The sequence below is a fragment of the Rhipicephalus microplus genome, chromosome 2 (assembly GCF_043290135.1).
Source record: "Rhipicephalus microplus isolate Deutch F79 chromosome 2, USDA_Rmic, whole genome shotgun sequence".
Classification (NCBI taxonomy): domain Eukaryota; kingdom Metazoa; phylum Arthropoda; class Arachnida; order Ixodida; family Ixodidae; genus Rhipicephalus; species Rhipicephalus microplus.
Window position 1 is genome coordinate 52462336 of NC_134701.1, and position 25170 is coordinate 52487505.

The 25170-nt window shown below is 43.9% G+C and overlaps 1 protein-coding gene across 4 annotated transcripts in view; it reads left to right on the forward strand.

Annotated features, from left to right (window-relative positions):
• Liprin-beta (liprin-beta 1) overlaps window positions 1-20989 on the forward strand; it is a 216149-nt gene extending 195160 nt beyond the window's left edge. For all 4 annotated transcript variants that reach the window (XM_037422165.2, XM_075886466.1, XM_075886464.1 and 1 more), the window contains 2 exons: window positions 15802-15858; window positions 16361-20989. In XM_037422165.2, the coding sequence (XP_037278062.1) occupies window positions 15802-15858; window positions 16361-16411 (108 nt within the window). In that variant the 3' untranslated portion in view covers window positions 16412-20989. The remainder of the gene's footprint in view (window positions 1-15801; window positions 15859-16360) is intronic.
• The last annotated feature ends 4181 nt before the right edge of the window (window positions 20990-25170 follow it).

Here is a 25170-nt window from a genome sequence, read left to right on the forward strand (position 1 = left end):
TGTTCACAGAGAGTTTTCATCAAACATCCAGTTTCTTTCTTTCAGCGCCCGTGGTTTCGTTATCAAAGACCCCAAGTCATTTTCGTCGAGTCTCTGTTATCAAATCTTCACGTTTCCCTCCGGCATTTAACTTCCCAAACCCAATGCTCGGTGCCAGTTGACTTAATTTTCGATGATATCTTTCCGAAAAATGCCAAGTTACTTCCAGGGCATGTTCTGGAGGGCCTCCTTCAAGACCATCTAAGTCATTTTCCTAAATACGTAGTAATTTCGACGGACGCAACGCAAAATCTTCAGAAGGCTGGAGTAGGTATTTTTTCTCATCAGCTTAATTGGTCTGGTCTTTTGCGCTCCGATTGCCTGACTTCACACCAATTTATCTCGCAGAATTCCTGGCTATTACATTGGCTTTTCGAAAACTAAATTATCAGCAATCAAAAGCTATTATTATTTCGGATGCTTTGTCTGTATGTACACATCTAACGTCCGCAAAGAAGTCTCCTCTTCTCAGGATATTTTGGTCTCTCGTACCGCATAGCCTATCAGAAGTTCGGTTTATTTGGGTCCCCGGGCATGCTGGAATTGAACTAAATGAAATTGCTGATTCGCTCGCTTTGACATCTTTAAATTTCCCGGTGGTGCTAGTAGCTCCACAGTTTCCCTTTATTACTGCGGAACGATTCAAACGCCTGTTAATCTTAAAAATGAACGAAACGTCGCTTCTACAATCTGAAGAATTTCGGCACTTGCAATTCACATGGAACACCGCAAAATGCCTTTCCCGTCAATGTGAGGTGACCCTCACAAGCTTTCGCTGTAGAGTTCTTCTGTTAAATTTTTATCTCAACAAATCAGGATTTTCATTAAGTAACCTATGTGTAGTTTGCAATGAACCGGGAACAATAGATCACTTTCTTCTCACATGCCGTCGCTTCGCCTCACTGCGCCGAATAATTCTTGAAAGACCGATTGGTATGCTCGGATTGCCAGTCAATACATCCACCCTATTATTGTTTGGAGCCAGTCAGTTGGGTGTGGGCCACAGTGCTATTCTGTCAGCGCTACATAAATTCATTCAGGCAACCGGAAGGATACGCTGCTAGTGGTACTGCCAGATATATCCAATTCTTTCTTCCCCTTCCTCATTCTTGTTAATTTGTTTTATATATTCTGGTTTATCGTATTCTTCTGCAATTTTTTCACGTTTTCTTCAAAGGAACATTATTATTGTTTCTATCTAAATTCTCTTTTTTTTTAGCAAGCGTTGTAAAAAATGATCTATCAAGAGGTACAGTGTGGCCAATCCCTCATGTGGGTATGAGCAAAGATCTCCTAGGAGACAAGACAAGACAAGACAAGAGTCATTGTCAGCTGTGTTGGTGGGGGCCATCGGCATTTGGTCCGTCTGCTTTTCTGCCCGTCTACGCATATTTCCGCGATGACAAGCCCGAAAAAGTGCAACTTGAGACCGCAGAAGTTTCGAACGAAGCACAAGTTCAAGGGAAGGCGGCGTAAAGCGCCCCGAACGACGGCGACGAACGAGAACGCGCCTACGTGTGCTAGGCCTGACGGCTGCATCGACGAGTGCGCGAGCGACAGTGGCTGCGATGAAGAGATTGACGCTGCGCTTTCTTTCGTCAGTGCTTCGGAAAAGAAGCTCGGCTTCTTCGAAAAAGACGAAAGACAGCGCGATGAGGTTTGTGCAATGACAGTTTTGTGCGACACCCTCTTGCTGACGGCACTTGTGGCAGGTGCGGCATGCCCTGCTTGCGGTATTCAAAAACTTGCCGTTCGGGAGCCGGCAGAAAAGCGCAAGGAACTTTCGTCGCTCCTCGAACTTCATTGCGAAAACAGCGAATGCTCAGCAACTGTTCTTTCGTGCTCCTATACATCACTGCGTGTTACGGCGGACGGCAGCAGCCGAGTGAGCCAACGGTACGACAGTGGGAGCCCCCGAGATAGTTTCGCTGTAAATGTGAAGGCGGTGGTGGCTGCACGCGCTGTCAGCATTGGGCATGAGCAATTGTCGAGATTTTGGTCTATTATTGGACTCCCAAAGCCAATGCACCACCGAGGATTTTTTTCGATAGCAAAGAAGGTGCACACCGCTGCCATGGCAGCTGTGAGTGAAAACTTGCGCCGATCCAGAGAGTTGACGAAAGAAGTAGCAGGCGAAACTGATGTGGCTGTTATGTTCGACGGCACTTGGCAGAAGAGGGGCCACAAAAGCTACAACGGGATTAGCGCAGTTATCTCCTTAGATACTGGCCTCTGCTTAGACTTCGAGGTCATATCAAATTACTGCCTGACATGCAGTAGGCACTAGGATATGGGCCCAGACGAGGAAGTGCGGCAGGCATTCCATGGCCCAGTCTGTGAAAAAAATGCAGACTGTTCCTCCCATGCCATGGAAACGGAGGCTGCAATGCGCATTTGGCAGAGAACATTGACTTATGACACCCCACTGCATTTTATGACATTCTTGAGTGACGGTGACAGCAAAGCATATAGTGCACTTGCAGAGTCAAAAGTCTATGGTGCTGTCAATATAGAAAAAGAAGACTGCACTAATCATGTGGCCGAGAGACTTGGCACCGCGCTATGGAATCTGCATGTGCCATTACCACGAGGGCAGAAAATGAAAGAGCCAGCCATTCAGAAGCTCCAAACATACTCTCTACTGACAATGCTGGCAGCCACAAGTTTTGCCCTGCAGGAACAGAGTCGTGGTGCAAACATCAACGCGCTGAAGCACTTGGTGAACCTGCACCACGCCACACACCTCTCCTGACAAAAGCACAGGGATTGGCTGTTTTGCCCATTTATAAGCGGCTAACGGATGAGAAGCTCCTTGCTCGATGCATCAAAGGGAAAACCCAGAACGCATCGGAATCCCTGAACAGCAAAATTTGGCTACTTTGCCCCAAGACTAAGTTTGTCTCCCGAACGGTTGTCGAGACTGCCGCAGCTATGGCAATCCTGTGGTTCAACAAGGGTCATGCTACTTTCGAGCACATCCTGGAAGAGCTCAATATACTGCCATCTAGAGATCTAGTTACTTTCAGTGATTCCCGCAATGCGAGGCGCATCAAGAGAATGTCCGAGCGTCTGACAGCAGAAGCAAGGGCCCACCGTCGTCGTGGAGTGAAAAGGGCACGGCTGGAAGAGAGTGCTCGCAAGGACCGTGAGGGCACAACCTATGCTGCAGGACAGTTCTAGTAACTTGCAGAGCTTTTCAAAGTTCTGTTGAACATTATGGCCAAAGATTATGCATTTCTAACAACTCTGTGATAAAAAAAGGTTTCAAACTTTCAAATGCGTTTTTCTCCTTTTGCAGTTTTGTGTGATCTGTGCTTCTTACACACGCTAGTTCGTATACTTAGAATTGTCATACCTCTATGAAATTTTGCACATAGCATGATGAAGGCCCATAGAGTGCAAGTATCTATTCAGATTGTCAGTGCTGCTTGATTATGTTTTTCAAAAATTACATAACATTGAAAGCCCTTGGCAACTAGAGCCATAGTAAATTTTTCTATTTTATTATCGTATTTCACCTTTTTACACACAAAATTTATATAGTTTCTTGCACTCTACAGTTCCAAAGGATCATAGTCAGCTATATCTGCATGCTTTATCTCAAATTTTTATAGGTCAGAATTGTTGCATAACAATGGCCATAATTTTGCAGTATCTGACCTGCAGAAAGAAAACCAAGTAATCTACATGAAAATAAATGACATATTTGAAAAGAGGAGAGAAAAAACTCTATTAGCATGCCAATTTGTGTTAAATTCAGACTCTTATTAAAGAAAATCGTTTTTCGAGTAGCATCTCCCCTTAACAAAAGCTTGCACGGAAACGCAAAAGTTGTCGTCTGATGCTCCAAGAGCCCTACATTGGACGCCAGTGTGGGGTCTCGGAATAGCGAGCGGCACGCTTTTGAAGTGAATATATACAGCAGATGTGGGCGGAACCAAACAAACCAAACAACTGACATTTATTTATTTAACTGCTTTTGATCGACGATATCGTGATCAACACACTAAGACATCCTTACATAATAATAAACAGCACTTAACAACATGACAAACAATGCTGTGTCGCTAACACGTGACTCACCACGTGAGCCCACCGCAGAGAGCTCGAAGTGCCATCCACGGCAGACCCACCGCTGGAGGCAACCGTCCGCTCTACCGCCCCACGTCAAAAGAGACCAGCGTATTTTTTGCGTTAGTGCTGGCGCTAACGTTTTCTAACTATGATGATGATGATTGTGGCAATAAACGCTCACAAGCACGCCACTTACCGCTCAATAGTTGTGGCCTCAAAATACGGCTTCTGCGCGAGACACATACGCCACACGGTACAAACGACTTCACAGGGGGTGTCATCACCCTCACAAAGTTCACTCATGAAAACAGGGGCTGCTGCTTTTGACAATATCATGGCTCCGTGACAATACAAAGGCTGATGGCTGACTCTTTTGGATCCGACAATGTGCCTTTTACAAAGCGCTGGTGTGAGGGAATAAGTATACGGCCGCTCCAAGGAGAAATGCTCTTATCGCACAAGCAATGAGAGCTCACGACATAAAACGGTTTATGAGCCATGCACTGATGCTCGCCGATAGCGCACAGGCCAGCTACCGCAACCACACCAATCAAAGTTCACAGCTGCTGCTTGAGCGACACTCCCTTTCCCTCGCATCATTTCATGCTCGTTCAAGACGATTTATTGATTGATATGTGGGGTTTAACGTTCCAAAACCACCATATGATTATGAGAGACACCGATGTGGAGGGCTCTGGAAATTTCGACCACCTGGTGTTCTTTAACGTGCACCCAAATCTGAGCACACGGGCCTACAGGATTTTTGCCTCCATCGGAAATGCAGTTGCCGCAGCCAGGATTAGATCCCGTGACCTGCGAGTCAGTAGCCGAGTACTTTATGAATTAGCCGCTAGACCACTACGGTAAGGCCCGTTCAACACGGGCGGCGTGTTACCTCTGTGCTTGAGCATTCGGCGGCAGGTCTAACACACGGAGAGATGCTACTGCGCACGCCCTAGCTCCCAGCAACAGAGATCAACCGCCTTGTTTAACATCTGATTGAGCAGCACTCATCACCCCAGCTTGCGCAGTTTTACGCCCAAGTCGAACGTACAATGCGTGGGGAATGATACCGATTTGTAGTTTACGCAGAACATGGTGGCGACGGAAAAAACACACCAAGTGTTCATATAATTCCTGTTGTAATAAAAAAAAATTACCTAATTGTCTAGCATTTACTTAATTGTCTGTTCTCATGTCAGCTGTGGCACTTCAATGACCGGAACATAAGTATTTCGCATTTATTTTTATGGGGCCCTATTGGTTTAGTATGAAGATAACTTTATTATATTAGCTCATTTCTAGTCTTGAGTTCCTGTTTTTGTTGGATGCGGTGATTACATTTTGAAGATCGAAACATTTCAACATTATATTTTTTCATTCGCCTGAGTTCTGATTACAGTCCGTAGCGTCGCTAAGGTTTTTTTTTTTTTACGTAGTTTTTTACGTAGTGCTATGCTTTCAGATTTGATGTTGTAAGGTTTGATATACACTCACACCTCGTTATAACGTAACAGGATATAACAAAGTAATGAATATAACGATGTAAATGGAATTTCTCTCGAAAGTTTCACTAAGAACTATGCATTTTAAATGTCATAACAAAGTAAGATTGACCGGTAATTGATTATAACGAACTGAATTAGTCTATCGAATAGCCTATAAAAAAAACCGACTGCAGTGTTTTAAGTATATCATTATCTGCGGAGTTTGGTGCTCGTTCGGTGCAGCTCTTTCAAAACTCTCGCGCCGACTTTACAGCCACGCCAAACGCGGCCGCGAGAGCCATCCTCCTCGCACAGCCAGCGGAGAAGATGAAGGGAGCTCTTGGTGGGTCACATGACCTAGAAGCGATGCCGTGGCACAGAAAACCTACCACTTTGCCGGGATATAAGGCAATTTCCCTCTCACCCAATAAGTGAGAGATCTAGAAGTGAACTTTATTAAAGCACCAGCAGAGGTAGCAGGGTGGCACTCTCACATAAGAACCGGTACGTGCTTAGGCCTGCCTCTCTGCTGAGCAGTCATGGTTAGTTGTGAGGCTTGTCAACGAGTTTGTGCAGTGCACGTGCTATTCGACAATGGATATCGGCTAACTGGGGTCGCCTGTGTATGGTCACGTCGCCATGTATGAAGGCTCGGGAAAGCGCAAATGAAAAACGCTATCATTAGAGCAAAAGGCGGCCATTTTAAAGGCTTTCGACTCGGGGACGAAGAAATCTCAAGTGGCCCAAGGCTTTGGCATTGTGGTGAGCACATTGTCAGCCATTCTTGCCCTCCATGAAGCAATCACAAATGCCATAACCCACAGTTTGAAAGGCAGCTGCCAAGAAGCTGCAAACTACGGCGTTTAAGGGAGTCAAAGTTGCTGTTTACAAATTGTTTATAAATGTAAAAGCGGCGAATATGACAATAAGTGGCAAAATTTTGCAGAGAAAGGCCTGCATATTGGGCCATGACAGTTTCGTCGCCAATGCTGGCTGGCTACAGCATTTCAAGGAGAGGCATGACATCATTGAAAGAACAGTAGTGAGCGGGTCTCGTTCCGCTGATGCCGAGTGGGCAGCAGCATGGGTGAAAGAGAGTTTCGGCCCAGTGGAAGAAAAATACGCCAGTAAGGACATTTTTAATACCGATGAGACTGGGCTTTTTTTTGCAAATGCTCCCTAATAAAACTCTGTCACTCAAAGGTGAGCTGTGCCACAGCGGGAAGCACAGCAAGCGAAGAATCACTGTGCTGCTCTGCAAGAACGTGGATAGATTGGAGAAGATGCCGGCATTCATCATAAGAAAAAGCGCATCGCCTCGATGCTTCAAAGGGAAGCGCAGTCTGAAGATGCGATATGTCTTGAATAGCAAAGCGTGTATGACGCGAGACTTTTTGCGGATTGGTTGCAGGATTGGTACGAGCAACTGCGCAAGCAGAACTGCAAAGGGAGCTTAATACTAGACAATTGCACGGCTCACCGCACAACTGTTGAACTTCGCAACATTCAACTTTTGTTTTTGCCACCCAACTGTACTTCCCTCATCCAGCTGCTTGATCAAGGGATAATTATGCCGTTCAAGGCAGGCTACGGCAAATGTTTGGCTCATCATGTGCTTCTGAACATGAGTTTGCAGCGAGAAACTGAAGTGGAACTATACATGGCTATTGAAATGCTGCAAGCTGCGTGGACAAGCGCTTGCGCTAGCGCAATAGGCAACTGTTTCCGACATGCCTTGTGCGAAGTGGCTAAGTGCGTCTCCACTAGTGCCGCATGTAATGAGACTGCTGTGGACGAAGTTGGAACTTCATGGAAAGCACTTTGTGACACCGGTGTTGTTGCAGCAGTCAACTCTTTCAGCAATTATGTCAACGCTGATGCCGATGCAGTGACAACGGATGAGCCTACCGACAATGCTGTCATCGCAGCTGTCACCGGACAGATCGACACAAACGACGACGAAAACATCGCGGTCTCGCATTCGTTCGATGCGTCGACGTCATCGCAGGGGCTCGATGCGGTCGACCTCCTATGCCATTTCTTCGACGCCCGTGACGACTGTGAAAATGGCATGAACGCGATGGCCACCGCTGAAAAAGAAGTCCTCGCTTGAGATGTCCGAAGCAAAAGAGCATCACAGACTTCTTCTCAGTTAAGTCTAGTGGGCAATAAAATAGCCAGTGTGGGCATTGAGCAAGTAAAAATATTTGTCTTCTATTTATTTTCTGTCGCACGCGTGGTCGCTTAGCGGTACATCAAGCCACAAGGCGGTTTCCTTCTTTGGATGCTTATAGATGTGCGCCCATCTGAGCATGCATTGCCCCGAACTGTTATAATTGATGTTACGAAATAATGGACATAACGAAATAATTGCGGCTCTCCTTCAACTTCGTTATAATGAAATATGAGTGTATATCATTCCGGGCAAGTGTGGTCCCTTGATCAGCATTGCGGGCTCAGTAAAAACCACCAAAATATTTTTTGTTTATCAGAAAGCGAAATTCCAATTTACAGTGATGTGGGACCCCAGAAATCTCAAAACTGCTTTCAGAAATCATAATAAGCATTAGCATGTCGATTTGCTCATAGTACACTTAAGGAAAAAGTGACAACTTCTTTTCTAAATTATCACTTTTTATTTCGCGTGAAAATAGTCTGTAGACTTGTCTTGCCTCTAGCATGCTATTAAGTTCATCAAGTCATCCTCATTTATCGAACATTGAAGCTTTCAAAATGAGCATATTCAGCACCTTCAGCCACAACTGCGGTGATTGATGGTGAGCACCCATGCAAGCTCTGTAGTGCGGTAAAATGTTTAGCAGTGTTCTTAGCCAGCACCTGTATTTTTTTTCAGTGCCGGGCGAACGCTCTCTTCAGGTCGTCGAGCGCGCACGCTCAGTCTCCGCTTGTCGCTACCGCATGGTGGCGCTGCGTGAGTAGAATACGGGACGCTGGCGCTGAACGGCCGCACGTATTAGGAAGCTCGCGAATTCGTGTTTTCGTGCGAGTTAATTTTCAGTCGTGCTTCCTGACGGCTTTTATGCATGCAGGGAGGATGAAAAGTAACACAAACATCGCGGCGCGCTGTTTTCACTGGACTCTGTCAGGCCGTGCTACCAGTTCAATATATGCATACGAGGTTTATAGAATTTGCATTTTATTATCTCTTTCAAGCTATTTCAACCTCATTATTTTTATGCCTAAGTATATAATAGTGATGTGTACCACTCTGCATATCTGACAGGAAAAAACCAGATGACCTTTTTTTGATTTCTCATTATAGTTACAAAAAAAAACCTCACCGGTCCCCTTATGGATTCACCTGAGATGACTGATAGGCAAAAGCTATACTCGTTTTCTTCCGATTCAATGCACGGAATGTTTCCTACTTTCCTCTGGGATATTTATGCTCCCAACATGGTTTTCTTACTGCCTTAAGAATTGGAGCCAAAGCTAGCTTTCTGGCCCTCAGCTGGTTATGCACTGCTCTCATGATCGGCCCATTCAAACCAAGCGAAAATGTTGTATGATCCAATCAAGTTTGTAGGGTCTCGAAATGGTAATCACCACCACGCTCTTGGAGTGAATGGACACAGCAGATGCAGTCGGTACAGACCAAACCAAACACATACATTTGTTTAACTAACTTTGACGATGATATCGTCAACCGAATATTATAACATCAATCGTGATCAACACACTACAACATCCTTACACAATACTCCAAAACATGACAAACACAATAACACACCCAAGGCGGCGTCGCCAATGCTTGACTTACCACAAGGGCCCCCGACGCGCAACTTGCAGTGCCACGCACCGGGGACCCACACTAGAGACAACCGCTCGCGGCAACCGCTACGCGCCGAAGAGACTCCCTCAACTCTCGCCTGCCACCAAGGCTTGCTTTCCGCCAGGGGTCACTGCCGGCGCTACCACTCTACCAACCATGATGATGATAGTGGTGATCCCCGCTCGCTTACACGCCACCTATCGCTCAATAGCTGTGACCTTGAAGTATGGCTTCTGGGCGAGACATATGCGCTACGCGGTGCAAACAACTTTACAGGGCGTGTCAGCACCCCCACAAGTTACGTGACTTTCCGATACATCACATTTATGATATACAATCGATCTCGGATATATTGAACTCGAAAGGGATCGCGAAATAGTTTGATATATCGAGATTTCGAAATACAAAATACAGTCACCAACTGATAAATCGGGCACCGATAATTCGGACATGCTCGGTAATTTGGACAGTCGCGCGGCACCGCCGATGGTACAATAGAAGTAATGTGTAAAAACGACCGATAATTCGAACAGCTGCCAGATCTACATTCGATAATTCGGACCCTGCCCGACTGTCGCGCACGCCGAATCGGCAGCCATTGTCTCCTCCGGCACTCATACCATACAAAGAATGGCTTCAGAGATTAAAACGAAAGCTAAGTGGTAATCTATCAGGCTTTATTTCGATCGCAACTTTATGCCTCAGAGATTTGTAGTTGAAAAGGCCGATCTTGGAGGCACGGCTCAATTGTGGGGGATCGTATCGACATCGCGGTCATCCCACATTCCGGTTCCTGTATACCCTCGCAGTGCGGCACGGCTGTGCGGCTGTCGCCGCCATTCTGTCACATGTGTGTGCGGTACAGCGTTTTGCTGAATTCTGTGCACGTTCATATTAATTTTGGGACTTGCTTTATTTTACGTCCAGCTGTCTCACAAGATCTGAAGTTAAATGTTACCAACGGTACCCTCACAGCCAGCGCCGAAGGCCGCGCCGACGAAACGTGGCAGATATGCAACGCTAACCATGGCAAAGAAAGCAGCCATCATTCAGCAAGTGCTCAGTGGCCATCCGCAAGTCGAAGTTGCTCGAGAGTTCAACATTTCGAAGCAAATCATATCGGACTACATGAAGAATAAGGACAAGATTTTAGGCGCGATGGAGACATCATCCGGAAGTTAACAAAAGAGGGTGCGCCAAGGTGTTCATCCGCTGAAGGTAGGCTTCAGTCAACGATAGATTATACACTGATGTCACATAGGATGTATGATAAGCTCAGGGGAATGCACATAGATGAAGGTGGCTCCAGAAGTCTGGGTAGTGAACACAAACGTATCAAGCTAAACTTTGGAAGAGCAGTGAAAGTGGGAAGGAGACAAGATGAGCAACTACAGGAAAATTTTCATTCAGAAAGGCAAATAGAAATTGCTACTAAACAAATTGAGAAAGTAATCTGTGAGGATAATAAGAATGTGTGGACATACACAAATCTAGTTAGACTGTTTGGGCTAGAGCTTGCTAAGGCACGTGACAAGTCACCTCAGAAAAGAAGACACAAGCCCAAGAGTTAGAGGGATGAGGAAGTTAGGAGAGCCATAGCAAAACATCAGGAAGCCTCTAGGGAACACAGGCATGCTAAGCAACGGGGTGAGCCGACAGATGATGTTGAAAGAAAATGGGAAATCTTTGTCAGCTCTAGAAGGAAAGCATCCCTCCTGATCAATGAAAAGATTAGAAGAAAGGGTGCTCAGTGGCTGTCAGAAGTACATAAAAAGGACAGGAAGGCAGCTGCGAAATTTTGGAACCATCTAAACTCCTAAACTCCCTAAGAAATGAAACAAACCTAGAGCAGAGGTTTATAACTACAGCTTAAGGTGCTAGACTAGAAGGGGACAAAGCTATTGAATATATAAGAACAAGGGTGACAGAAAAATTTCAACAAAGAAGTGCCTTATGCACCACAATGGACAAGGATGGATCAAGTGTTGCAACGGCTCCATTTTCACAACGAGAGTGGAAAACGGCTGATAAGAGGGTTTTAGTAGTACATCAACAGGCCCAAATGGCATTCCAATTATGCCGATAAAGACATTGGGTCCGAAGTCTAAACAGACTTTGAAAGAGGCAGTGAGCAGAACAATAATCGATGAAGTCCCTGATGGATGGAAACTTAGCAGGATGAGCATGATCTATAAAGGAAAGGGGGACAAAGATGACATAAACAACTACCGTCCTATAACAGTGACATCAGTGGTCTACAGGCTGGTGATGCAGATTATAAGGGAAAGACTGCAGTGGTGGATAGAGGATGAGGGGGTGCTGGGGGAACTGCAGAATGGGTTTCGGAAACACAGGAAGTTGGAAGACAATCTGTTCTCACTGACGCAGCGCATCGAAATAGCAGAAATGGAACTCAGGCCCCTGTGGCTAGCATTTTCGGATATCAAGGGAGTGTATGATAGTGTGGTTCAAGAGGAATTGTAGGGAATACTGGACACACTAGGCGTGGAAGATGTAGTCACTAATCTTTTAAAGGATATCTATAAAGGTAACAAGGTAGTTATAAAGTGGGAAGAACAGGTATCCAAGCCTGCAGAGGTAAAACGGGGGCTTAGACAGGGGTGTCCCCTGTCACCCTTATTATTCATGATGTACCTACAAGGATTAGAGGCTAAATTAGAGGAAAGTGGACTTGGCTTCAACCTGTCTTTAGTCAAACAAGGAAAACTCATTGATCAGGCACTACCAGCAATAATGTACGCAGATGATATAGTGCTAATGGCTAACAACAAGGAAGATTTGCAGAGATTGATGGACATCTGCAGTAATGAGGGAGATAGATGAAATTTTAGATTCAGCAAGGAAAAATCAGCAGTCATGATTTTTAATGATAACGAAGGTAGTGAGCTTACAATACATCAGGTCACGCTAGCGATAACAGATAAAGACAAATATCTGGGCGTATGGATAAGCAAAGGGGACCGAATACCTAAGGGAACACGAAATATACGTGACGACTAAAGGTAACAGGAATGCAGCAGTGATGAAAAATAGGGCATTGTGGAATCACAATAGGTATGATGTTGTGAGAGGATTATGGAAAGGGGGGCACGGTTCCAGGGTTGACGTTCGGCAATGCGGTCTTGTGCATGAGATCAGAAGTTCAAGCAAGATTAGAAATATAGCAACGTGGAATAGGTAAACTTGCCTTAGCAGCTCACGGGAATACACCAAATCAGGGAGTACAAGGTGATATGGGATGGACATCATTTGAGGGCAGGGAAACTAGCAGCAAGATAAAATTTGAGAAGGGATTGAGAGAAATGGGGAAGGAGCGTTGGGCTAGGAAGGTTTTCGGCTACTTGTACATGAAGAATGTCGATATAAAATGGAGGAAGCGAACCAGGAAATTGACTGGTAGATACTTAGAAAACAGCAAGTGGCCAAACCAAAAAGAACTATCGGTTAAGAAGAAAGTGAAGGAAACAGAGACTGACATGTGGAGAATCGGCATGATTAAAAAGTCCGCACTGCAGATCTATCGAACTTTTAAGCAGAAAATCGCCAAAGAAAGGATCTATGATAATACTCGGGGTAGTTCTCTACTGTTTGAGGCCAGGACTGGTGCATTGCGAACCAAGACATATCGGGCCAAATACGAAGGGGTAGACACAGTATGCAGTGCGTGTGGAGAGGACGAAGAAACTGCCAAACACTTGATAATGTTCTGTAAACGGCTTCACCCTATAGTTCAGGATGATGGCGCAGAGTTTTTCAAAGCACTGGGGTTTAGGGACATGGAGGGCAAAATAGACTTTAAGCGGGTATACTTAACTAGAAGGAGGTTATCTGATTGGTGGATAAAGTCAAGGCACGAGTGAAAATTAAACCCTTTACTGCAAAGTACGAATCCTCAATCTCACTATTTAAGTATCTCACTATCTAAGTACGAATCCTCAATCTCACCTGCCGCCCAGCGCATCGAGCTCAGGTGCGGACGTTATCGACGACCTGCAAGGCTGCGGTGTGCGGATTCCCGACACTGTTACGTTTGAAGACTTTGCAAACGTGGACAGTGCAGTGTCGTCGTGTGCCGAATTGATTGATGACGCCATAATTGAGCAGGTTCTGCAACCGTCAAACAGCGGTTCTGACTCTGACTATAATGACGCACCGTGTGCTCCGGAGTCATCGCATGCGGACCTGTCTCGAGCCCTCACTGTTCTTTTGTCGTCGTACAGCGATCGTATTACACTGGCGGAGATACAGGCGGACTTGCTTGCACGTAAGCGGAAGTGCATGCAGCAATGCATTACCGACTTTTTTCGGCCACCGGTAGACTTAAGTGTCAATAAAAGTATTTTTTTTCTGACGCATTCGTTTTCTCGGACTTTCGATAATTCGGACTTATTTGCATTTTCCGTGGAGTCCGAATTATCGGTCGTCGACTGTATGCATATTTAAGGCCTAAATTGAAGAATTTCAGGCCTGGAAAACCGTTATCAGAGCTAACATAATGATTCCTCAAAAACAAGGTGCGAACTGCAGTTTACCACTTTTTATTTAGTCCATAAACTTGTATTGCTTCTTGCACACCGTCAAGTTGCAGTCATTCTAAATATTATTGAAGCTTTTCAAATAAGCGAACTTAGCTGCTTTGGCCACAATGGTGATTGGCGCAGAATGCTGATGCAAGCTTTTTTACGCGGCAAAAGCTTGTTTAGCGGCGGAAGCGAAAGCATTAGCACATTCATAAGGGCCATTCCATGCACTAGCTGCACAGCCGCAACCCACGTGCCGGCACACCTGCCACACTTAAGCGGAAAGTGAAAGAGCATTGCCAATTGGCTTATTTGTCGTAAGGGTGTGTTCAGTTTTTCATGCTTTAAAGGAATGATCAGTCGTAGGATTAAAAGACATATGCACGATATTATTTATACTTTTGCATAAAACTGTTCATGTACAGTACAAAAAAGTGGTACGTCGTCGCTGTGTTGATAGGTCATAATGAGTGAACTTGTGCAAAAAGCCAGGCCTGCGCGAAAGGCGCAGCACAGTCACAGCAAAAGCTAGAAGTGCGGCCTTTCAGAGCCTTTTCTAAACACTCATTGGGTAACTGCTGCAAGCACACTTGCTTTATGCCCACTATGGCATTAATAGTAAAAATTTTAGGTTAGTTGGCCGGCATTCACTAAACTATTGCAAGGAATTTTGTGCTGATTGTTTATGTAGTGGCTGATGACGATGAGGAATTATGCCTGAAGTGAGTATGCACCACAGTAATAGCTGAACAAAAACAAGCTTTTGTAATGAGTTGGAGCATTGGACGACCCACTCGTTACGCTATTCGTATTGTGCGATGACTGCTTGTTCTTTCGCTGTTTTAAAACGCTTTACAAGTCGTATTAAGGCGATTGCTTTCCCGACATCAAGCCTGCCTAAAGCAAATTTGCCAACAAGTCTCAAGCACTGCCATGGCTCAGTGGTAGAATACTGGGCTTGCACCCAGCAGACTTGGGTTCGTGCCCCACTTTGTCATTGGTACTAGTTTTTCTTTTTTTTAATTTCGCGGGATGTAGTTACGGGCATCGGCGATGGCGGATAACGACGGCGTTGCCCGAGACCCAAGTTGTGATCTTATAACAACTTTCACTGTAAAAAGGCAGAGCTGTTACCTGAGCACACGATATCATTGAGGCACACAGATGCAAATTACAAAATAAGACATCAGGGCAGCCAGTGAAAAGTTTTGCAGTGTGGCGCATGGCCTGCAAATGCTCAGGCCTGCGTTTTGGCCATGTGCGCTAGGCAGGGGCTAAGAATTATCTTACACACTCACGGGAAAAGATGACATCTGTATAGGCAGTGCAGGGTAATATGTGGCGCGTGCCCTTGCAATCATGCAACACAACTGTTTTAAGATGGTGGCTAGCATCATGTCTAGCCAATATGCTTTGTTGGTAGCCATATTATGTTTGCATTTACTCTCCATTATGGGAAAGTGGGCCAATATTTTTATTCTTCAAATATATTTAACAAAACATAAACTGCAATAAACAAAACAATACTCTGTAATTTGAGCTCATAGGAAGCCACTAATGTCATTTGTAGCATCTTTGATACCCTTACAGCATTTAGCATGAAGTGTCCTCAAGCCATTTTCTCAGTATTAATACACAATTCAAACCTCAATAATATAAAATTCACACTTGACGAAAAAGACGTCTTCGTGGTACATATTCTGCATGCTGATAGATGTAACAAGATTTACTCTGTTGTAATAGATAATTTATTATATTGAGGCATGGCTTCAGTATTTGTCAGGTTCTTGTTTATTGCCACCGTTTCCTAGTGAGTGACACCAAATTTGCATTATGAAATATTTACTTTAGTGCTTGTATCTACCAGGACCCGAAGACAGCGCAAGAAATTGAAGCTGTGTCCAATGAAATTTCTTCATTCATGGTAAGGCTCAAAGATTTTTCAAGTGTTACTGTGAGACATTACATTACTGTGAGACAGTAATGTAAGGAGCACAATAATGCACGCATCGCACAACAGCTTTTTTTTTTCCACTCCCATGTAGCTGGTATGAATTATTATTTCGTAAATTTTGTAGGAATGTGGCTGTATTGAACATTAGACCTATCAACAAGAAACATGTTTTGCATGGCTTGGCAATGGCGATTGACACACACCTAATACCATGACTATTTTACTGGTGGGCTTATGCTGTCAACTTCTTGTCAATGTACTGCATACATTGTTAAAGGAGGGTGGCTGACATGACATGCTGCCCTATGCAAGGTGTTCCCATGAAGGAGAAAAAGAAGGCCTGGGCAAGGAATGCCATTTTGGTAACTGCTTGTGGCGTGCATTGAGTGTTTCAGCTAGTTCCGCTCAGATGTTGTGCTTGCCGAATCCTGCCAGTGGTCCTCAACCGATCTATCCCCCCTTTCTCGTGCAGAAACTTCAAGAAGTGAAAAACCTGGACAAACTGGCATCGACCAACATCTAGCAGACGTCCCTCCTCTTGCCCATACCAAAGCAGCTCAAGGCCTTTTGTTTAATATATTTGAGCGGGTCACACATAGTCAAAGGATGCACCTATTTTACACTACTGACTTTATTTAAAGCTTACTGCCAGTGGTACTGCAGGCGAGATGCATAGCCTTGTTGTCTGAACTATGCTCATCAGAAGTGGCAATGTGTGTTTTGGGTTTCCAACATCAAAGTGTTTGTGCAGGAGTAAAATGGCAAATATTTGTTGGCAGGATTTTATTTTCAGCCCGTGTGTGTTTCTTCACATGTGCTTTCGTCTTCTTATCAAGAGATACTACTAAAAAAAATATATTTTATACTGTAGCCTAAAAAAATTAAATTTTGCTGTATTCGTAAGCTTTTGTGCTCATTCCCAATATTATATTGGGAATGAGCACAGAAGTGATGATATATTGGCAGTATATGATCATTTTTATAGTAAGTGGTGAGCAAGTAGTATAGTAAATATTTTTATAGCAAGTTTCGTTTTGTACCATGACAGTGTGTAAAGTATAGCTCTTTTTGTACACTTTTCTTTCCAGTAAATATTCATTGTTCTGAGCCATTAATGTCCATATTACTCCATATCAACTGTAGAATGCAAATAACCAACAAGAAAAATGGTAATGCGAGAAGTCTTGGATTGCTCAGGCCATGCTAATTGATTACTTTAGGTTTGTAATAACTATATAGGTGATGTCAAGCTTTATGCAGATACTTGCCCTGTTCACACGTCAAGGAATGTGTGGGCAAAGTTTTATCCATCTGGCTATCAGATGTACGAAAAACGTGGTGTTGAAACTCAGGAAGTTGCACGAAATTGTCTCTTGAGAGAAACAAATTTCAAAGGTATGAGTGAAAGCTCGTCTATGCGACAAAGATATGTTTTTTAAAACAATTTCTTCCAATGTGAGACCTTTGCAATCGTGGTTATTTTGAGCATGTGGCTTTGGTGAACTGCTCATGCGAAATGCAATGGCAAGCAGCCTGGTGGCAATATCCTGGGGATTTTAGACAATGACCTCTTTTTGAGTTTTAGTTGAACTTCCGTTTTTCAGCTTGCATCTCCCCTTAAGGGGCCGTATTGGCAGTTTCACTACTTGCACATTGCATTACTGGTGTGGTTATGGCTAACACTGTTGTGGATAAAGTTGATGTTTGCCAACAAGCACGACAAGGCACAAGAGATTGGTGATCCACTTTGTGTGGGCGGCATCGACTCGTCAGAGTCATTCTTGCTTTGATGGTGGTGACATTGCTGTCACCTTGCCTTGGTTGTTTTTCTGCCATAAAGGAGGTATGGGTGAACAGATTGCTTTGCCCTCTCGGGCTCTTTTAGAAAGATTTTATAGCCCGTAGGGTGTACGTGTTATTAAAGTATACTCTTTTACAAAAAGTGACTATACCACCGGGTGGGATACACTGAAGGAAGCACAAGGGCAAGAGCTAGGTTATCTGTGTTTTATCGCCGGCTGCTTCCACTTACTACTTGACAAGATGACAAGAAACACGACTGCCAGCCAGTGACAGGTACCTTGTCAACACCTTGGAAGAACTGCGTTGCGGGAGGCAAGACTTTTGTCACATTTGCTCCTGCTGGACTAACCAATGAGTGTCTCTGAAAGTGGTTCATCCACTGCACAGTGCTAGGATGCACTTTATGACTATATGACTATGCAGGACATGCTCATCATTTGTTTTCTTCTATTAATGTCAATAGGACCTTAGCACTGGTGAGTGCTTTAGTTTCTTTGTGTATGCAGCCGTTTGTGTGTGGCATTGTGTAGAGCGAATTGCAACTGCATATTTTCAGCATGGTGCAGAGCCATGAGAGGTGGTCAGCAGTATTGCATTTAAATCAGCATTTCATGTCGAAATACATGGCATACTGATTGATTAGCAGTTAATGTAATTGAGATGCAATCATGTATGCATAGTACTTTCTTCACTCAATGATGCAGGCAATGTACTGTACACATGATCTGTCAGCTAGTTCTGTTTTCTCTACATCTGCCTTTTCAACTCATAAGCAGTGAGACTCTTAGTTAGCTGAAACAGCAGTCTATTGTTCGTGGGGCTTGTCCGCCCGAACAAAGCAGGTGTGATCCTCACCATGGCAATTGCATGTCGATGGAGCCAAAATGCTCGAGGCCTTACATTAGAGGTGGCCAAAAAGCTATTGCATGCCTCATAATCGTATCATGGTTTAGGGACGTAAAACTAGAGAGATTATTATTTCATATCTTTGTCTGTACATCATTTGCATCCTTGACCATTTTTCTCTCTTGGCTGTGCATCTTGTTCAAAAACTGTGTAGTGGCAGTTGCCTTTCATTAAAAAGAACCATGTAGAGTTCATGCAACAGTGTTTGACGACAGTGTGACTGAGAGTTTGGTTGTGTTGTCCCTTCTTTTGGAGCTTCCATCTTGCCAAAGGCTGCATTAAGTACTATCTCATGTTATACATGGGATGGCTAGCAGCAAGTATTTTTCATTCGCTGGCAATAGCTTGGCTGCTGTGGTCAGCAGCCAGTATCTCTGTTGCTTTTTCCACTGTTTTTCTCTTGTAGTCAGACTCGCCTTTGTAACCAAGACGAACAAACAATGCGTGCAGCGTTTAGCATTGCAACAGGTTGAGCCGACATTACCTTCTAACGTGTCTTTATTTGGGCATTACAGAATGTGTAAGTGAGTATTCCTACTTTGCAATGCTGCACGAGGAAGTTTGACAATAACTGAGCAATTGCAGCAGTTTTAGCATTCTTGCTCTGCTGCTTATTGCATCTAAATCTTGCTCACCTTTCATACTAGTTCTATCTTTTGAACTTGCAGTGTCTTGAGATTGTGATAAAAACCTGGTTACATGCCAAGGAGAGAAACGCAAAGTGGTGGTTATGCAAGTGAAGACAAAAAAAAAAAGAAAAGTCTTGCAGTGGCAGTTGATGCTTTCTCAGTGCAGCTTTTGTGTACACCTTATAGCTTGCTGTATAGTTTGACATGCTGATATGCCACGTGAGCAATGGGCATTAAGACTCAATTCGCTAGGATGTGTTTGTCAGAAGTTTGAGGCACTACATATGCAACACGACATGTTGCCCGATGTGTGTGACAGCGCAAGACAATAAAGTGAAACGAGCTTTCACTGTCACATTTCACGATGCTCCAATGCAACAACAGGGCATGCGGTCCATTTGGAAGTCAGCCTTGAATCTTTTGACAGTGTCTCTCTACCATGGGTTGTCAGAAGTCTGTGTCGTATGCTGCTGAGCACAAGGCTGCTGCCTATTATTCGCAGCAGCCAAGTGCATACTAGTTCATTATCTAGCAGCTGTAGGAAGACAGTTCAGGTGGGCCTCGTCTATGCTTCACACTGTAGAGGCTGAAGTGACCTTGCAAATTTTGTGCATTTGTGACAAAAAAAAAAAAACGGCGCACGCTATCTGATTTGAATGCGCCGTGCAAGTCGGCACTATAGGTTGACTTCGTGCAAAACGGTCACAGGATATAAAGCAATTGGCACATATTTATCAACATATAGGCACAGGGCACTCATTATACATCGAATGCAGTGCACCACCAATGCTCGCATCAAAACACAGCACAAAACATAAAGCTCAAGGCTTGCAATCTGCTTGTGTCCGTATGTGATGCCAAATCGTTCAAGTGGAACGTGGATGGTTTAGCACCTTAGACATACTTCAAAGTAAAAGCATCATAAATAAGTAGAGCACCCTTCATAAGATGGCATGTGTAGTATCACGCTGTCTGTTAACTAGAAAGGGCAACCTAAAGAAGGCTGCAAAAACAGCAGATCATCAAAAAACCCACATGTTATGATGCCTTGTGTGTGATAAAAGGCTACTTTACTACGAAACAAGTGCTGTGACTGAATTCTCTGACCACACTTCTTTCTGTGCCTTCCACAGTGCTCTTAGCAAAGTATGAGTTTAGTCGTGTGCACAATAAATGCTGCAGCATACAGCACAGTGCAGGTGTTCTAAGAATGTCCTGCTGGGAGTGGTATATCTTTATTTACTAAAGCAGGGCACAGTGCTTTTCGTGAAAATTCCAAACTTGTGCAGATAACTCCACGATGTGTAGGGACTAGTAAGGCTACTTATACTACTACATGAGCTCATGCCGAAATTTTGTAATGGAACATCTCTGGCAAATGAGCATGCTCATAAAGATATTGGGGCACTGTTCAATTTTTTCACATGGCATTTTAAAGCTCTTGAAGATGCTTGTGCAAATGACAAACGGTGACAAACGGTCAAGTGCAGCTCATTTCAGTGCCTTCTTAAGAGCTATATTTTTTATCGCTTTACACATACTTGCCTTTGCAATCAAATGTCAGTGTGTTTTGTAGTTTGCATCATTACCCAAAAAGCTGTATTTAAAAGAAACATGAGTGTAATTTGAACTTGTATGACGCCTTTTGTGCTGTTACTGCAGTCTTTGTGTTTGTCATTACAGTTGCTTGTGCACTTGGTGTGTTTTCCTTGCTGCTCGCAGGAATAAATGAGACACTATGGCAGTGCTGCCATTCAAAAGTAGCTGAAGTGGTTCTTACCTCATGTCCACCCAAACACTCCATGGACCAGGGGAGGATCCAGCAACTCATTTTAGGAGGGAGGGGAGGCCATGCTCCTGTGTTTTTTCTAGCATCACAGCTGGTCACAGCGTCAGTACTCTTCATTTGTGCTTGTAGTGGAGTCCCGCTCATTTGACCTAATAAGTGATAAAAGATGGATGACATGCACTAAAGAGGGGGGAGGGGCGTGCTGACACATGCTTTGGGTGGGGCGATCGCCTCTACTTCGCCCCCTCTGGATCTGCCACTGCCATAGACATAATTCATCAGTGAAGGTGAAACATGCAGTCCTGGCATTTATTACTGGGTTAGTTTTGACACTTGAGGCGCTTTCTCAAATATTGGCTATGTCTGTCACGAAGTCGGTGCCTACTGCCTGTGTGTTCTATTTTTGTCGTGAATGAATTGCTTCATTTGTCATGGGCCAGTGACAGTATCTCTGTCACTGGTATTGGAGCCTCCCCAAGTATGTGACTGGTGAGAAACTTTTACGTGATTGGGTTAAAGAGCTCATTTCGCAGAAATTCCAATGTCAGCGTCGTTGGTTGTCAGCAAAAAATTATCATATGCGTGGCTGAAAAATCGAGAACAATGCAAATAAAATAAACAATACAATCCCGAGTCAGAGTCACAGACTACTGCGTCTGTTTCCTTAATGTAGTGGGTTCATAGCAAGTTCGAAAAGGTTTCATGCCCTAAATGTTTGAAGTATGCACTAGGAACAGAATAGCGCTATTGCGTTCAACTCTTAAGGGCGAAGCTTTATAGTCCCCTAATTCTTTTGCATGCTTAATTGGGAAGGACGAATTTTGTCTTCATATACAGATTCACTGCAAAAGTATCCAGAGCGTGAAGACTAAGGAGGCACTTCCTTCTATCATAAGTTTGTATATATTGGATTGTATGAGTGCACTAGCTGCTTTTTGATTGTAACATTGCATTGTAACCTGTAAGGAGTTAAGGTATCTCTTGGATATTGCAACGGCCCATGAAACACAAAAAAAGCTATTTCAGGTCTAATAAATGTCTTGAACGGCTAGTCTAAAGGGCTAATAGACGGCTTCATGAAGACATTTTATAGCCGTAAATAGCTATGTGACTGTCGGATAGTTGTGCTAATGTCCCTCTAGTTGCGGTCTAAAAAAAGTCTTGCAAGACCAAGTTTAGACATTCTTGTTTTTGCTGTTCTAGGAATAGAAATATAAAACAAGTTATCACAACATATCAGAAGGGTGTCACCTTGGGCTTGTTGGTTTGCCATACTCGTAAACTGTTGCTCGTGAAAGATGTAGATGGGAACATCGAAAGGTCTCTGTGTTTTAGTGTACGTCTTTTGCATACGAGTATGGCAAACCAACAAGCCCCAGTTGACATCTTTTTACATGTTGTAATGGCGTTTTGCATCTTTAATGCTGTAGGTCTCTCTGTGTTGCTGTCAATTTTTCATGCACAACAGTTCACGAGTAAACTATCAAAATATGTTTAGTTTGAAGCCTGAGGACAACCACAGAAAGTAAAAAAAAAATAAGGGACAGGAAGCTCTTTACTCCCATTTTACTTGCTTCCTGTGTCGACCGTCGTGCTGGTGACCAAGAAATTCGCCAATATCTACCCTACCCTCACAGGTCTATATTGAAGCTTCTATTAAGCTGATAATAAATCTGATAGGCACAGAATTGACACACTTCAGAATTCACTGTCATGTAAATAAACAGGCTGACATGCTCGAATGTAGTTGTTACTCCATGCTTTGCAAATGAGCTTCATTTTTAACAAAGTAGAAATGAATGCTGCACAAAATGCCATTGAAAGGGTGACAGCAAGCAGGAATCTGACTGTGCCTTTAGCCACAAAGATTGAGTTTTTCCATCAATGTGCTCCAGGACTTCTCTATGCTCCAGAATTTGGCCCTGTAGTAGACTCCACCTGCTATGCTTAAAAGAAACAGCGAAAGATAAACTGCACACAAGAAAAAGTAAGTAAATGAGGAAGTAAGGTAAGGCATTTTAAATAAGGTATATGCCATTGTACTAATCTGTAATAAATTTCTACCTTTAGTAATCTTTGAATAGTATGCACTTGATGATGCTTAGATTTCAGCTATGATCACCAGACACGCCACGAAAAAAAAATGGCGCCGTATCTGCATTTAATCTGCAAATTTCGTCAAAAGACAATAATCTTGCGTGTGGAGAAAGTGAACAAAACATTTATTTGATGTTCTGCTCAAGAAAATCGATGAATGATATTCTGGAGGCACTGCGTTAGAGTGCCTCAAGCCTGCAGCGGAGTCGAACAAGCGCATCAAGTCACGTCACACGTGAGACATGAGCGCCATCTGGCAGTTTTTTTTTTTTTTCAAAAACAAAGCGCGTGGCTCTGAGACGGGTGTGCGCGCCCGCCTCGGAGGTGATATGTTGTAGAACGCAAGGCGACGGGTAGGTGCCACCACCGTCTCGTTTGAGCATAGTGTTGGAAACACTCGCCTTTCCGTGCAAGCGTTGGATGGTTAGCGCAGCGTGATAAGCGCTACGGTCCTTAAAATTACTTATGTATGCCCTATCTAGTAAAAGGTGCACATGCAGAATATATACGCGTTGTTATGGTGGCCCAGTAATAATAATTGCTTTTTAATCGACAAGCGCACAAGCCTTGAACGCAATAATTGCTTTTTAATCGACAATCGCACAAGCCTTGAACGCTGAACCTTGAGTAACATAGGTGGGCGCTGCGGATGGGGTCGGCCGTTTCAAACGCCCGGTGCTGTTAAGAGTGCACAGACAAATGTACAGACAGCCAGACCAAAATTTTTGCGTTGAAGGTCCCCAAGAAAGACTATCGTCTTTAATAACTGCATTGAGACTGGCAAGTTCTTTATATTCGTACTGATCGAAACATACAGGCGTAATTTTAAAGAAACACGAGCATAATTTGAACACAAGATTGAGCTATTTTTTCAGTGAGTGTGCGGTTTTATTTAGTACCTGCTTGAAAAATGCAGAATAACTATTGTCTTGAGTGGGATGTGCACGCCATTTCTGTACAAAATTAAAAATGCTCACTAACAATCTCCATAGTACTCTACCGTATAAACATCACATCAGAAAAAATATGTAGCAGACATTTATATTGAACGACAGTGCAGGCATTCAAGCTCAAGCTTACAGTGGTGCAGAAAAATGGCGCCTAGGCGGCAACACGGCAATAAAGAGGGAAAGTTCAGCTAAAAAAAAACAGAACTCGTTCCTTTGCCAGGCACAGCACACGCATACGAGTACAGCGTCGCTGTGTCCTTGAAAAGGGGCACACAACTGCACTCAGTGCATAGCAAGAAAACCATTTTTTTCTTGCTCTGCACTGAGTGCAATTGTGTGCCCCTTTTCAAGGACACAGCGATACAAGCACAGAGATGAGCGCACCCGAGTCATTGTCGAGGCCGCGCAGATGGCACGCGAACAGGTGCCTTGTATTAGCAAGCCCTCCGTGGCTCTGTCCGAGAAGGAACTAAGGTTCCTCGAAGGTTTCGTTGCGCGCAAGTAGTTATATTATCTTTACTTTTCTGCTTCGTTTTTTTATAGATTTTTCTTTGCCGTTTTTTGTGCTTTTGTTTTTTTGTTTTTCTCTTACTCATGTTCTGCTTTTTGTGCCATATGATTTTTGTCACATGGTTACTGTCTCCTCTATATATTTTCGCGCTCTTCGCGATAAACTCAGTTGGAAGATAGCGCTCGTGTCCTTCTTGTCTCTGTGTCGTCGTTTTGTTCTCGCGCTAGAACTATCCATAGAGTTTCCCACAATACTTTTAAGAGAGAACTCTGGCGCTAGTGTGTATGGGAGCTTGAGGTCCCTCCTGGGAGCTGCAACGCATGGCGCTTCAGCGAGCATGGAAATGATGGGTAGTCACACGTGGGTAGTACACATATTTGTCTATTATTAGTACTTCTGGCCTGCTTTTGGCTCCGTGTGTGTTCGTGTGGCTTGGAGCTGTTTTCTTACAAAACAAGTATTAGCAAATGTTCAGCAGTTGCGCTTCACCATTTCTTTTTTTAAACTTACTTTTCAAATTGGCTCACGAAGTTAACAGGGTTCAACCTTTCTTTCAAAACAAAACCGAAACACAGCAATGAACGGAGCCGCAAGTAC